The 14,488-nt window shown below is 41.8% G+C and overlaps 1 protein-coding gene across 2 annotated transcripts in view; it reads left to right on the top strand.

Moving 5' to 3' along the window:
• The window catches only part of rictora (RPTOR independent companion of MTOR, complex 2 a), a 215,735-nt gene that overhangs the window by 85,016 nt on the left and 116,231 nt on the right, over positions 1-14,488 (top strand). For both annotated transcript variants that reach the window (XM_063049615.1, XM_063049614.1), the window contains exons 7-10: positions 1,597-1,723; positions 3,408-3,577; positions 6,191-6,258; positions 13,847-13,914. In XM_063049615.1, the coding sequence (XP_062905685.1) occupies positions 1,597-1,723; positions 3,408-3,577; positions 6,191-6,258; positions 13,847-13,914 (433 nt within the window). The remainder of the gene's footprint in view (positions 1-1,596; positions 1,724-3,407; positions 3,578-6,190; positions 6,259-13,846; positions 13,915-14,488) is intronic.

Here is a 14,488-nt window from a genome sequence, read left to right as displayed (position 1 = left end):
CCAAAATGGAATTCAGAAGAACGAGAGGGATCTCATTGAAACTTATCGAATGTCGAAAGGCTTTGATAGTGTGGATGTGGAGATGATGTTTCTTCTGGTGGAGAGTTTAGGATCAGAGGACACAGCCTCAGACTAGGGGTGGCATCCATTTAGAATGGAGCTGGGGAGGAATTTCTTTAGTCAGAGAGTTGTGAATCTGGAATTTGTTGCAAAGGCAACTGTGGGGGCCAAGTCATTGGGTATATTTAAGGCAGAGGTTGATAGATTATTAATTAGTCAGGGCTTCAAAGAGATTGGGACTGAGAAAGAAATGAATCAGCCATGATAAAATGGCAGAGCAGACTTGATGGCCTAATTCTGCTCCTATATCTTATGGTAATAAATGTTGGGCTTTAGGATTGAGTGCTAGGCCCACATTTGTTCTGTATATTAATACATAACTAGAATTTAAATGGTGAGTTTAATCTTGGAGTTTGATGGACAGGGAAGGCTTGAGGACATTTTCATTGGAATTTGCCAGTCCTAGAGAAGTAAAACACAAAAGCTGACCCATCTGGTCTATGCCGAGCCACTTAAACTGCCTACTCGCATCAACCTGTACCAGGACCAGGACCATAGCCCCCCATATCCCTTTCATCCATGTACCCATCCAAACGTCTCTTAAACGTTGAAATTGATCTCACATGCACCACTTGTGCAGGCAGCTCACTCCACACTCATGACCCTCTGTGAAGAAGTTTTCTTCATGTTCCTATTAAACTTTTCACCTTTCCCCCTTAATCCATAACCTTTGCTTGTAGTCCCACCTGACCTCAGTGGAAAAAGCTTACCTGCATTTATCGGATCTATACCCCTCATAATTTTGTACACCTTTATCAAATCTCTCAATCTTCTACATTCTTAAAAAATGCAGCCATAATGTATTCAATCTTTCCTTATAACTCAGGTCCTCCAGACCCGATAACATCCTTGTAAATTTTCTCTTGTCTTCTTTCAAACCTGTTTACATCTTTCCTGTAGGTAGATGTTCAAAAACTGCACACAATACTACAAATTAGGCCTCACCAATATCTTGTACAACTTCAACATAACATCCCATCTCCTGTACTCAATAGATTGATTTATGAAAGCCAATGTGCTAAATGCTTTCTTTACCTGTGATGCCACTTTGAACGAATTATGGTCTTGTGTTCCCAGATCCCATTTTTCTACCACACTCATCAGTGCCCTATTGTTCACCTACTCTGTAAGACCTACTCTGGTTGGTCCTACCAAAGAGTAACACCTCCCACTCGCCTGCATTAAATTCCATCTGCCATTTTTCCAGCTAAAGCAGAACTCTCTGCAAGCTCTGATAGCCTTCCTTGCTGTCCACTACACCGCCAAATTCATAAATTTGATTAGAAAGCAAGAAATTACTTGCTACAAGAATTGGGTAGTATGCTTTCCATCCTTTAAGGGAACATTAACTACTTGAAGAGGTTATGACAAACTAGTAGACAGAGATTAGATTTAGTTTGCTCCAGTAATCAGCTTCCTTCTGTGCTACTGAGATCTTGCATGGTAAAATGTTTCATTAGTTTTTTCTTTGGACAGATGATCACTGTGAACGCTGCGCTGTTTCCCAGCTCTATCGCAAATTCCCTGATTGCTGTTGGGAATGATGGTCTGCAAGAACGGGATCGAATGGTCCGAGCCTGTCTCGCCATCCTCTGTGAGCTAGGTAACCGGACTAACTTTCCTTATCCAACTTTCACATTCAGAATCTTGACCTTGAACAATAGTGCTGAATATCCTTATGCGTCGGTATGTCTAAACTTAATGTTTGGAAGTTCAAACACTATAGAGAAAGAAGACAAAGATTTCATTCAACTTTTAGTGTAGTGATAAGGTGTAGATGACACAAAGTAAATTCATAATCAAAGTACATAAATGTCACCACATACTATCCTCAGATTCATTTCCTTGCGGGTATTCACAGTAAATAGAAAGAAACACAACAGAATCAATGAAAAACTGTGCACAACAAGAGATGGACAAACAACCAATGTGCTAAAGATAACAAATACAAAAAGAAAAGAAAAAGAAATTAATAAGCAATAGACATCAAGAACGTGAGTTGTAGAGTGCTTAACTCATTGTGATTCTGATATGTTTCTTTCTGTTTACTGGGATCAGTTCAATGTTGGGATAAGTTATCCCCTCTGGTTCAAGATGGTTGAGGCGCATTCAGACCTTAAATTATGATAACTTATTCCAACAGATGCCAAAAGTTCCATTTCACGATTTGAGGATAAGTAGCTTCAATGCAAAATATATTTCTGTCAACCACATTCAACCAGCTTTTAACCATTTGATTAAAAACAAGTTTAGTTTTCTACTCAAACACGAAAAAATCCGCAGATGCTGGACGAAGCGTCTCGGCCCAAAACGTCGACTGTACTTTTTCCTACAGATGCTGCCTGGCCTGCTGCATTCCACCAGCATTTTCTGTGTGTGTTGCTTGGTTTTCTACTGCTTGGAATATCGTTTAAGCAGCCTTTAGACAGGCAGATGACCAGGCAGGGAATCAAGGCACCATGTGCAGTTTAATGACCTTTACAGGGAGATTTTAAGACAATATGACACAATAGAGCCTTCGACCTATCGGGTCTGCTCCACCATTTGATCTGCCTGTACTCTTTCTATGTTCTAGCATGGGTTGATAGAACCAGGTGGGAGGAGGTGATGGGAGGGATGAGTAAAGGGGAAGAAAACGAGGTGAGCAGGTACATGGAGGCCAAGTTCTAAAAGTTTGATTAGTTTTGAGGGGATGATAGTATTGAGTGCTGAGCTGTAGTCTGTAAAGAGCATCCTGATGTGTGCAGGGTTGAATGAAGAGCAATGAAATGTACATTTACCAAAGGGTCTTGTTGGGCTGGAGGGCCTGTATACAAGTGGAATGACTCTAAAACGTACAGCACGGACACGGGTCTGCATTTGTACATAAGCAGATGTCCTTCATTAGGCAGCACTGCAACATGGTGGTTAGTGTAAAGCTTTAAGGTCAGGATTCTATTCCAGCTGCTGTCGGTAAAGAATTTGTATGTTCTTCCCGTGACCAGGTGGGTTTCCTCCCACATATTGATCAGTATGTTGTGGGCATGCTCTGTTGGCACTGGAAGCATGGCAGCACTTGTGAGCTGATCCCAGCATGTCCTCAGACTGTCGGTCTTTAACGCAAACAATGCATTTCACTGAGTGTTTTGATGTACGTGTGACAATTAAAGGTAATCTTTCATACAGGACATTAATTCCAGAGTACGTAGCTACAAATTGTACTGATATGATCATTAGTTAGCATCTTTTGATTAATTTAGTCACTGTGTCACAGTATTTTGTGTCCTAATGTTGGAGTAATTTCTCAGCACTTCAGAATGCTGAGGTGGTGGCGAACCGTGGAGGTCTGAGTACCATTCTGAAGAATGTGATCGACTGTCAGTTGAATCGGATAAACGAGGCCCTCATCACGACCATTCTGCATCTACTAAATCACCCAAAGACACGGAAGTACATTAGAACGGATGTGGAACTGGAGGTATGGCCTTTACAATTGCAGTTATAGAAACCTAGAAAACCTACAGCACAATATAGGCCCTTCGGCACACAATGCTGTGCCAAACATGTACTTACTTTAGAAATTACCTAGGGTTACCCATTGCTCTCTATTTTTCTAAGCTCCATGTACCTATCCAGTAGTCTCTTAAAAGACCCTATTGTATCTGCCTCCACCACTATTGCCGGCAGCCCATTCCACACACTCACCACTCTGCGTATAAAAAAAAAACTTACTCCTGACATCTCTGTACCTACTTCCAAGCACCTTAAAACTGTGCCCCTTCGTGTTAGCCATTTCAGCCCTGGGAAAAAGCCTCTGACTATCCATACGATCAAAGCTTCTCATCATCTTATACACCTCTATCAGGTCACCTCACATCCTCCATCATTCCAAGGAGAAAAGGCCAAGTTCATTCAACCTATTTTCATAAAGCATGCTTCTCAATTCAGGCAACATCCTTGTAAATCTCCTCTGCACCTTTTCTATGGCTTCTATATCCTCCCTGTAGTGAGGTGACCAGAACTGAGCACAGTACTCCAAGTGGGGTCTGACCAGGGTCCTGTGTAGCTGCAACATTACCTCTTGGCTCCTAAACTCAATCCCACAGTTGATGAAGGCCAATACACCATGTGCCTTCTTAATCACACAGTTAATCTGTGCAGCAGTTTTGAGTGTCCAATGGATCCCTCTGGATTTTCCACACTGCCAAGAGTCTTACCAATAATACTATATTTTGTTATCATATTTGACTTACCAAAATAAACCACCTCACACTTATCTGGGTTGAACTCCATCTGCCACTTCTCAGCCCAGTTTTGCATCCTATTGATGTCCTGCTGTAACCTCTGATAGCCCTCCACACTATCCACAACACCCCCAACCTTTGTGTCATCAGTAAATTTACTAACCCATCCCTCCACTTCCTTATCCAGGTCATTTATAAAAATCATGAAGAGTAGGGGGTCCCAGAACAGATCCCTGAGGCACACCACTGGTCACCAACATCCATGCAGAATATGACCTGTCTACAGTTACTCTTTGCCTTCTGTGTGAAAGGCAATTCTGGAACCACAAAGTAAGTTCCTCTTGGTTCCCATGCCTCCTTGTTTTCTCAATAAGCCTTGCATGGGGTACCTTATCAAATGCCTTGCTGAAATCCAAATACACTACATCTACAGCTCTACCTTCATCAATGTGTTTAATCACATCCTCAAAAAATTCAATCAGGCTCGTCAGGCATGACCTGCCTTTGACAAAGCCATGCTGATTATTCCTAATCATATTATGCCTCTCCAAATGTTCATAAATCCTGCCTCTCAGGATCTTCTCCATCAACTTACTGAAGTAAGACTCACTGGTCTATAATTTCCTGGGTTATCTCTACTCCCTTTCTTGAATAAGGGAACAACTTCTGCAACCCTCCAATCCTCCGGAACCTCTTCCGTCAAAAGTCATTGGCAGAGGCTCAGCAATATACTCCCTTGCCTCCCACAGTAGCCTGGGGTATATCTCGTCTGGTCCTAGTGACCTATTCAACTTGATGCTTTCTCAAAGCTCCAGCACATCCTCTTAATGTCTATATGCTCAATCTTTTCAGTCCGCTGTAAGCCATCCCTACAATTGCCAAGATCCTTTTCCGTAGTAAATACTGAAGCAAAGTACCTCCACTATCTCCTCCGGTTCCATACACGCAGTCACATTTGATTGGTCCTATTCTCTCACGTCTTATCCTCTTGATCCTCACACCTTGTGCTTGTTCTACCGCGCACACTGAAAGCATTAATCCTATTGAACAAACCCTTTATGGTGTAGCTAGCAAGTATGAGACCCTAAACACAAGTATGGGATTTGTTATAACTCATGACCCCGTAATAGTGACGCTGTCTCGTTGCCGGGAAAAGAAAACTTAACTGGGATATAACAAAATGGATTAAGTAAAAAAAAAACACTTTGGTGAACTAGGATCTCGTGCTTTCCCAGTGAATATGATGAATAAACTCTTCTCAGGCTTCTAACCGGGTACAGGTATCGATTATAACTGATGTTTTGATGACAAACCTTGCCATCTTTTTCAGGGATGGTGCTTGGGCTTGTGTAATCTGCTGGTACTATTACGGACTAGACATGCCCAGGCATATCCCTGAAGAAGATGGCAGAGTTTATCATCGAAGCGTCGGTTATAATCGATACCTGTACCCGGCTGGAAGCCCGAGAAGAGTTTATCCGTTCTGTGAAATACATTAATGTGGGAGAAAAAGCTATCTTATGGATGACAGTGAATTTGAGTTTTCCTGACATTAAGATGAAAAACTGATTTTTCAGCAAAAACTGCTTTGTGAATGATTTTACCTCGGGGATGCTGAATGCAAGCTGTGAGCTGAATTGTCATTCTGATATTCTCCCTGGTCTTAACCAACACCCTCCCCCACCCCACCCCCCATTACCAAATTCTGACAAGTGGTCTTTAACCTGAATACTATGTCCACAGATGCCACCTGACCATCTGAACGCTTCTTGCATTTCTTTTTTTCTAAATATGTGTCTCTAAAAGGCCTGGTTTATTTTTTGAAATCATATTTTCTTCTGTTGCAGCAAATCCTAGCGCCGTACACAGATTTTCACTACAGACATAATCCAGATACCGCAGAGGGGCAGCTCAAGTAAGTTTTCTCCTTGCATTTCTTTCAGATGTGCTATTCTCAACAGAAATTGTTGAGCGGATTAAGCTGGATAGTTCTGGAAGAGAGAGGAGCAGGTTGTGGAAGTGCTATATGGTTAAGTGGGAAATGTAAAAATTATCCTACGGGAGCGAGAATAAAATAAGAAGCAATAGGGCTGTAATAATGACACTGTCATAGTTACACGCAGCTAATCTTCACTCTTGCAGAATCGATAAATTGCAGAGTTAGTGTTCATAAGCCATTGACAGGTTTCTGGAACAATACATTATAAACCAACTGGATATCTCTTCATGTATTAATGAGACAGGAATGATGATTTTATTGTTGAATTTGATCACTCAATCGGTGAGAGTCAGAAACTTGGATCTGAAACCTGTGTTTTATGGTTAAGTTATAAGTTACAATGGTTTAAAGGCAGAATTGTTTAATGTGGCCAGGAGAATAGCTTAAAAGGAAGGGTGGTGGATAACGATAGCAAACAATTACAGAGATATTTTCATAATTTTAAAGATATGTTCAATTGACAAATAAGGACTATGGAAAGATTAATAGAGGGCCAGGAAAAAGGCAGAATTATAGAAATTGGCAAAGGATAGCTAAAAGTATAATCAAAAATTATAACAATTTATGATAACATGAAATACAAAAATAGTTTCCATGAAGTTATCTTAAACAAGGTAAAATCCTATGGCGTTACAGGAAAGATACAGGCAGGAGTCAGCAAGTGGAAATATAAGGGGGCCTTCTCTGTTTGGCTGCCAGTGACGAGTGGTGTTCCTCAGGGGTTGGTATTGGGACTGCTGCTTTTCACATTGTTTGTCAGTGATTTAGGTAATGGAATTGGTGGCTTTGTGGCAAAGTTTGTGGATGATATGAAGATAGGTAAAGGGGTAGATAGAGCTGAGGAAGCAATGCAATTGCAGCAGGACTTAGACAAATTGGAAGAATGGGCAAAAAAGTGGCAGATGGAATACAGTGTTGGGAAATGTACGCAAATGCATTTTGATAAAGGGAACAATAATGCAGACTATTATCTAAATGGGGAGAAGGTTCAAACATCAGAGGTGCAGAGGGACTTGGGAGTCCTCGTGCAAGACTCCTAGAACATTAATTTACAGGTTGAGTCTGTGGTAAAGAAGGCAAGTGCAATGTTGGCATTTATTTCAAGGGCAATAGAATATAAAAGCAAGGAGTTAATGCTGAGACTTTATAAGACACTAGTCAGGCTACATTTGGAGAACTGTCAACAGCTTTGGGCCACGTATCTTAGAAAGGACGTGTTGTCATTGGAGAGAGTCCAGAGGACGTTCGCGAGGATGATTCTGGGAATGAAAGACTAGATAAGGTGGAGAGGATGTTTCCTTTTGGTGGGAGTAGCCAGAACTGGAGGGCACAACCTCAAAATTGAGGGGCACCTTTTAGAACAGGTAAAAAAGAGAGTGGTGAATCTGTGGACTGCTCTGCCACAGACTGCGGTGGAGGCCAAGTTCGTGGGTATATTTAAGGTGGAAGTTGATTGTTTCCTGGTTGGTCGGGGCATCAAAAGATATGGTGAGAAGGCAGGTGTATGGGGTTGAGTGGGATCCGGGAATAGCCATGATGGTCTGGTGGAGCAAACTCGATGGGCTGAATGGCTAATTCTGCTCCTATGTATTATTGTCTTATGATCTATGTGAAACATGCACTCCAAGGACAGGAGTGGGAATTGATAAGTTGAGACTTAATAAATGGTAGATATATCAACAAATATTTTGAAATTTGTCTTCATGGTTAAAGAAACTGAAAGCATCACAATAATAATAGAAAAACCATGGCAGAGAAGGGAGAAGCAAACCAATCATTAGGGAAAGCTATTAGGCCCATGATAGAACTAAATTTAATAACTCCCCTGGGTCTCATGGGTTAAAATGTAAGTCTTTAAAAAAAGTGGCTGCAGAACTAAATAGATCACATGATTTAGAGTGTCCAAAATTTTGGAAAGGGTCAGAGCAAGGTGGAAAATCACGAAGAGTAACACTGTTCGAGACTGGGTGGAATAAAGCTTAAAGTCTACCGTTAGGGAAATGCTGGCATCTGTTATTGAGGAAGTATCAGAAAAACAATCAGGCAGAGTGGATGTGGTTTTACGATGGGGAGTTTGGGTTGAACAAATCTTTTGGAGTTTGTTGAAAATATAGTGTGTGTTGTGACGTTACCAGAGAGACACTGAGGCTAGTTGAATATAGAAGTGTTTTATTCAGCAAAAACAAGCAACAGGCATCATATTGAGACTCTGTTGGAAGAAGAGGCCTGCCTGACCCAATATTGCATGATATTTTTATATACTAAAGATCAAAAGTAACAGCAGAGCATTTCTATAGCTACAGTGTATCTACAATGCTTCCTTGGAATTACATAGTTTTCAAACGCCCTTCTCTGCACCCACAATCCAGACACCAAAAATGAATGTTAATTCCCACCAGCTCTGGGCCACATTCATGCATATGCAGGCTTCTACAGTCAAATGGAAGGCCATTGTTCAGAGCTGCATTTTAAAATTCAATCTGCAATCCATATTCAAATATGAAGATTGGCTGCTGTTGAACTTAATATTTGCTCTGTACCCTAACTCCAGAATACCTCCAAACAGTGAGCATGATGGATGGATCATGCTCACTGATGGATGAGCGTAAGGAATGTTGTTGAGTTACAGAGCGATGTCTTCAGCCCAACCAGTCCATGTCAACCACATTGTCCACACACCCTATACCTACACCCTCCGTAGTTTTGGACCTCATTAACCTGGGAAAAGACTTGCCATCTGTCTTTATCTATGTCTTTCATAATTTTAGACATTTCTAAAAAGTCATCCCTCATTCTCCCATGTTACAAGGAATAAAGACGTAGCCTGACTAGCCCTAGTCCTAGAGTTAGCCATATCTTCATAAATCTTTTCTGTACTTTTTCCAGCTTAGCCACCTCTTTCCTGTAACAAGGTGACCAAAACTACACGTGGTACTGCAAAGTGCAATCCCAACAGTGTATAAAATTGCAACATAACGCCTTATCTGCTGTACTCAAATCTCTGAGTGATGAAGGCCAATATGCTATGTGTCTTTTTCACCACTGTCTACTTGTGACACTGCTTTCAATGAACTGTGCACTTGTACTCCTAGCTTCTTCTGTTTTAGTGCCTTACCATTCATAATACAAGCCCTGTGTTGGTTTAACTTTGCCAGAATTCATCACCTCTCACTTACCTGTGTTGAAATCTATTTGCCTCTCCTTGGCCCATTTCCCTAACTGATCAACAGCACCTGTAATCTACGATAACTTTCTTCACTATCAATAGCACTTCCTAATTTTGTGTCATCTGAAAATTTACTGATCAACTATTGTGCGTTTGTGTACATCACTTACAGAAATAACGACTAGCAGGCATCCCAAGACTGACCCCTGCAGCACAACACTAGTCATCAGCCTCCATTCAGAGAAAAAACTGTCAACCATCACCCTCTGGTTCTGGCCTCCAAGCCAATCTTGAATCCGGATTCAGATAGATTTATTGATCACGTGCAGTGTACATTAAAACATACAGTGAAATGTGTCATTTGTGTTAGTAACCATCACATTCAAGGATGTGCTAGGAGCAGCCCATAAGTGTTATCACACATTCCAGCCCCAACTAATTCCACCCAAAATAGCTCTCCCTGAATCCCTGGGACCTGACTGTCCAGACCAGTAAATGGGGCGTTTTTACATTTTGATTTGGAATATGTTGGATACCTTGAAAGGGGTATTGCATAACTTAAGAGATGGTGGTGTTAGGGTCTTCGACTCTCGGTGAGGTAGGGGATCTGCCTATCCCAGCGTGTGAAGTCTGGCCCTGGCAGATTGAGCGAGGCCAGCAGGTGTTTGTGGAGCGCTAAGAGCACAACAAGGCACTTAGACGTCCTGGTCATCCACTGCAAGAGGTGATGATCTCTTTAAACTCACCCGGCAAAAGGCAAAGTCAAACCACTGCTGTAACCTGCCGAGTATTTGATTTCCCAATATGTCAGAGCGGCGTGGAGGGAAATCGCCCAACTACTGGAAATTCCAGATGCAACCTAACGACGACGATGGTATTAGGGTTATGCAGTATGTTAAGAGATTTTGGACTGGCTAACTCACCAAAACTAGCAAGCTTCATAGAAATCTACAGCACATTACAGGCCTTTTGGCCCGCAATGTTGTGCCCACCATGCAACCTACTCTGGAAACTGACAGAATTGCCCTAGCGCACAATCTCTATTTTTCTGAGCTCCATGTACCTATCTAAGAGTCTCTTAAAAGACCCTATTGTATCCGCCTCTACCACTGTCACTGGCATTGGGTTCCACACACCCATTACTCTCTGTGTGGAAAACTTACCTCTGACATCCCCCTTGTACCTACTTCCAAGCACCCTAAAACTATACACCCTCGTGTTTACCATTTCAGCCCTGGGAAAAAGCCTCTGGCTATCCTCACGATCAATGCCTCTCATCATCTTATACACCTCTATCAGATCACCTCCCATCCTCCGTCGATCCAAGGAGAAAAGGCCAAGTTCACTCAACCTATTCTCATAAGGCATGCTCCCCAATCCAGGCAACATCCTTGTAAATCTCCTCTGCACCCTTTCTATAGTTTCCACATCTTTCCTGTAGTGAGGTGACCAGAACTGAACACAGTACACCAAGTACTGTGGGAAAATGGATCATTTTTGGGAGGGGAGGAGGGCAAGCTATAATTGGATGTCAGAAGGATCAGTATTTACAATCCATATTAAAGAACAGGATGAAGGGGCTGAATATATTGTCATTCAATATGTTGCTTATACAAGGAGAGGTGGGAGAAGGTACAAAGATGTTGCAGAAATAGTGGGGAAAAATTGGCAGATGGAGTGCAAAACTTTAGAATATTGTTGAAATGAAGAGAAAGACGATCAGAATGCTGTGCTATAAACATCTGGCTGTTGTTATGCCTGTAACACAAAGTTTGCATGCAGATGCATCACATAATTTACTGATACAAAGGGAATGATAGCCTTTCTGGAGGGATGGAACATGGAACATCTTAGCATAGTGCAGGCCCTTCAGCCCACATTGTTGTGCTGACCTTTTAACCTATTCTATGATCAGCTAACCCTTCCCTACTACATAATCCTCCCATTTTTCTTTCATCCATGGGCCTATCTAAGAGTTTATTAAATGCCCTATTGTATCTGCCTCTACAACCACCCCAGGCATGGTGTCTACCTCTGACATCCCCCCACCACCACCACCCTCTTCCCGTACTTCCCATCACCTTAAAATTATGCTGCCTCATATTAGCCATTTACACCCTGAGGAAAGGCACTCGCTGCCGATGCGAAAGGTGGGTGACATGGTGGTGCACCTGATAGAGCCTCGGTATTGCAGTGCCAGAGACCCAGGTGCATCCTGCGGAGTTCTACCCTTAACCATATGGGTTTACACCGAGTGCACCAGTTTCCTCCCACCTCCTACAGGTAAGTAGATTGTCCACTGTAGATGGCCCCAAGTTTATAGGTAAGTGGTAGATTTTGAGGCAAATTGATGAGAATATGGTGGGAAAAATTGGGTCAATGTAGAATTAGTTCAATGGGTGGTCAGTGATTCAATGGACCAGTGCCCCTTTCTGTACAGTATCACTTCAGTCACTGACTCCAAGTCAATAATAGTGGATTGTGATGTTTTTAACCCAAGATTCTTTCTGAAGTCGGGATTGAGGCATAAAGCTTGTTGCTTCACAATTGTTTTATTAAGCGCAAAGAGAGTTGGAAATGTAGAGATACAAAGGTTCTGTAGCTGAGGCTAGAAGTTAAAAAGATGGTGTCCCCCATAGACAAGAAACATTCCATTAAAATTTGTAGATAAGAGTTAACCAATCTGGTAGTCCCTATTCAACTAATGCAACACCAGAGATGCTTCCAGAGCTTTGCAGAATAATGCAAAGAACTGTAACCACAGTGAGACACATGAAACAATTGCATATACATACTGTGACCACGAGGAAGCATACTAAACAGATACATAAATTTAGGTAGCTATGTAAAATACAGGCAGACAATTGTTAAGCTGCATAGAAAATATCTATTAAATAGTCTAATTCAACAATGACATTTTCCTAAACTGGGTGTGAGTTTATCTGGAAACAATCTGAATGCTTTAGATAGATATTCGATAAGCAAAAGGGTAAAAGACTACCTGGAGTACACCTAAAGTCCTAAAAATCTTTACCTGTGCAGTATTACCTTACTTCAGCTGGATGAGACAGCGAAGGTAGAATGAGAGTAACACAAACAAATTGCAGGAGGAACTCAGCAGGTCAGGCAGCATCTTTGGAGGGGAATAAAGAGTCAAGGTTTTGGGCCAAGACCCTTCATCAGGAATCATGATGAGGGGTCCTAATGAAGATTCGCAGCCCGAAACATTGACCCTTTATTCCATTCGAAAGATGCTGCCTGACCTGCTGAGTTCTGCCATCATTTGTGTGTATTACTCTGGATTTGCAGCATTTGCAGAATCTTGGGTTTATAATTGAGCTCGAGAGAGTTTTGGTGTAGCTGACTAATATAAGCAAAAGTCAGGCAGGGAATGGCTCACACACTTTAGCATATGTGTGAGAACATTACACATGACTGAGGTTCAGTTTGAATTGCCCCAGTGGTGGGGCAGCTTAGTGCACCTTAATCTGTGCCGAAGTAAGTTAAGTTTATTGTCATTTAACAATATACATATGTAGCCTCAAACTAGACAATGTTTCTCTGACCCAGTGTGTAAACATTGTGTACATAACACACGCAATGCATAATAGCTTATGAAAGTAAGGGTAAAATCTACAGGTGGATTACACATAAATAAATAAACTAAAGTTGCATAAATTAAATATTGTAAGGTATAGAACAGATTAACCAGTGACACTTTGAATGTGATGTGGCAGAGAGTTCAGAAGCCGAATGACCTGAGTCGAAACTGTTTCCCGTCCTGGCTGTTAATTGTTTTCATGCATCAGAATCTCCTGCCTGATAGAAAGTCGAAGAGGATATTGGATGGATGGCTGGGATCCTTAATAATACTAAGGGCCCTGTGCAGTGCTCTCAATAAATGTCGCTGATGGATGATAGAGAGATTCTGGTCTTATGCTTGGGTGCTCCTATACCAGATGGAGATGCAACTTGTAAGGATGCTTTTAGTGCTCCTTTAAAATGCAGTTAAGATGGGGTGGGGGCCTCGCTTTCCTCCATCTCCTTAGGAAGTGGAGGTGTTGCTGTGCGGCTTTGCTCAGGGAGGTGATGTGAAGAGACCAAGTGAAATCATCCGTGATGTGAACTCCCAGGAACTTGGTGCACTTATCTATCTTTCTCTATCACTTGCGCTCTCTTGCTGTCTCGCTTACACTCCCACTGTGATATGGCGCGGTATCACAAAGGCTGGTCCCCATGTAATCTCAGCCATCAATGATATACTGTACGTATGCAGGGAATAAACTGGATTCAGTTACATTTAAGGTGTAATAAGTATTTTTCTTAATTTTCATGCAGAGAGGACAGAGAAGCACGGTTATTAGCCAGCAAAATGGCAATAGTAGCAGCCTTTCGATCCTGGGCAGGTAAGATTCAGTATACAATTGCTTCATTCTGTTTGATTTTTGACACATGAAAAGACACTGGTATGGTAAGGATTTATTGTTTGTTCCCAATTATCCTGAGAGGAATGACTATATACAGTGATGCTAGAAAGTTCGTGAACCCTAGAATTTTCTCTGTTTCTGCATAAGTATGATCTAAAATGTGATCAGGCCTTTTCGTAAGTCCTAAAACTAGGTAGAGAACCCAATTAAATAAATAACAGTTATACTTGTTCATTTATTTATTGAGAAAGATGATCCAATGTTACACGTATTGATTCAGAAAAGTATGCGAACCTCTGGGGTAATGCATTCTACGAAACCTATTTGGAGTTAGGTGTTCCAGTCAATGAGATGAAATTGGGGGTGTGAGTCATTGAGGTGTCCTGTCCTCTAAGAAGACACACAAAGTCAGGTTACTGACAGAGCTCGAGTGTTCATCAGTCCACAGTAAGAGAAGTTGTCTACAAGTGGAGGAAACTCAGTACTGTTGCTACCCTCCCTAGGAGTGGGCATCCTGCAAAGATCACACCAAGAGCATCAACGTGCAGTGCTG

This window comes from Mobula hypostoma, chromosome 5, assembly GCF_963921235.1.
Source record: "Mobula hypostoma chromosome 5, sMobHyp1.1, whole genome shotgun sequence".
In the NCBI taxonomy this organism is placed as follows: domain Eukaryota; kingdom Metazoa; phylum Chordata; class Chondrichthyes; order Myliobatiformes; family Myliobatidae; genus Mobula; species Mobula hypostoma.
This window is presented reverse-complemented; position numbering and strand designations above follow the sequence as displayed.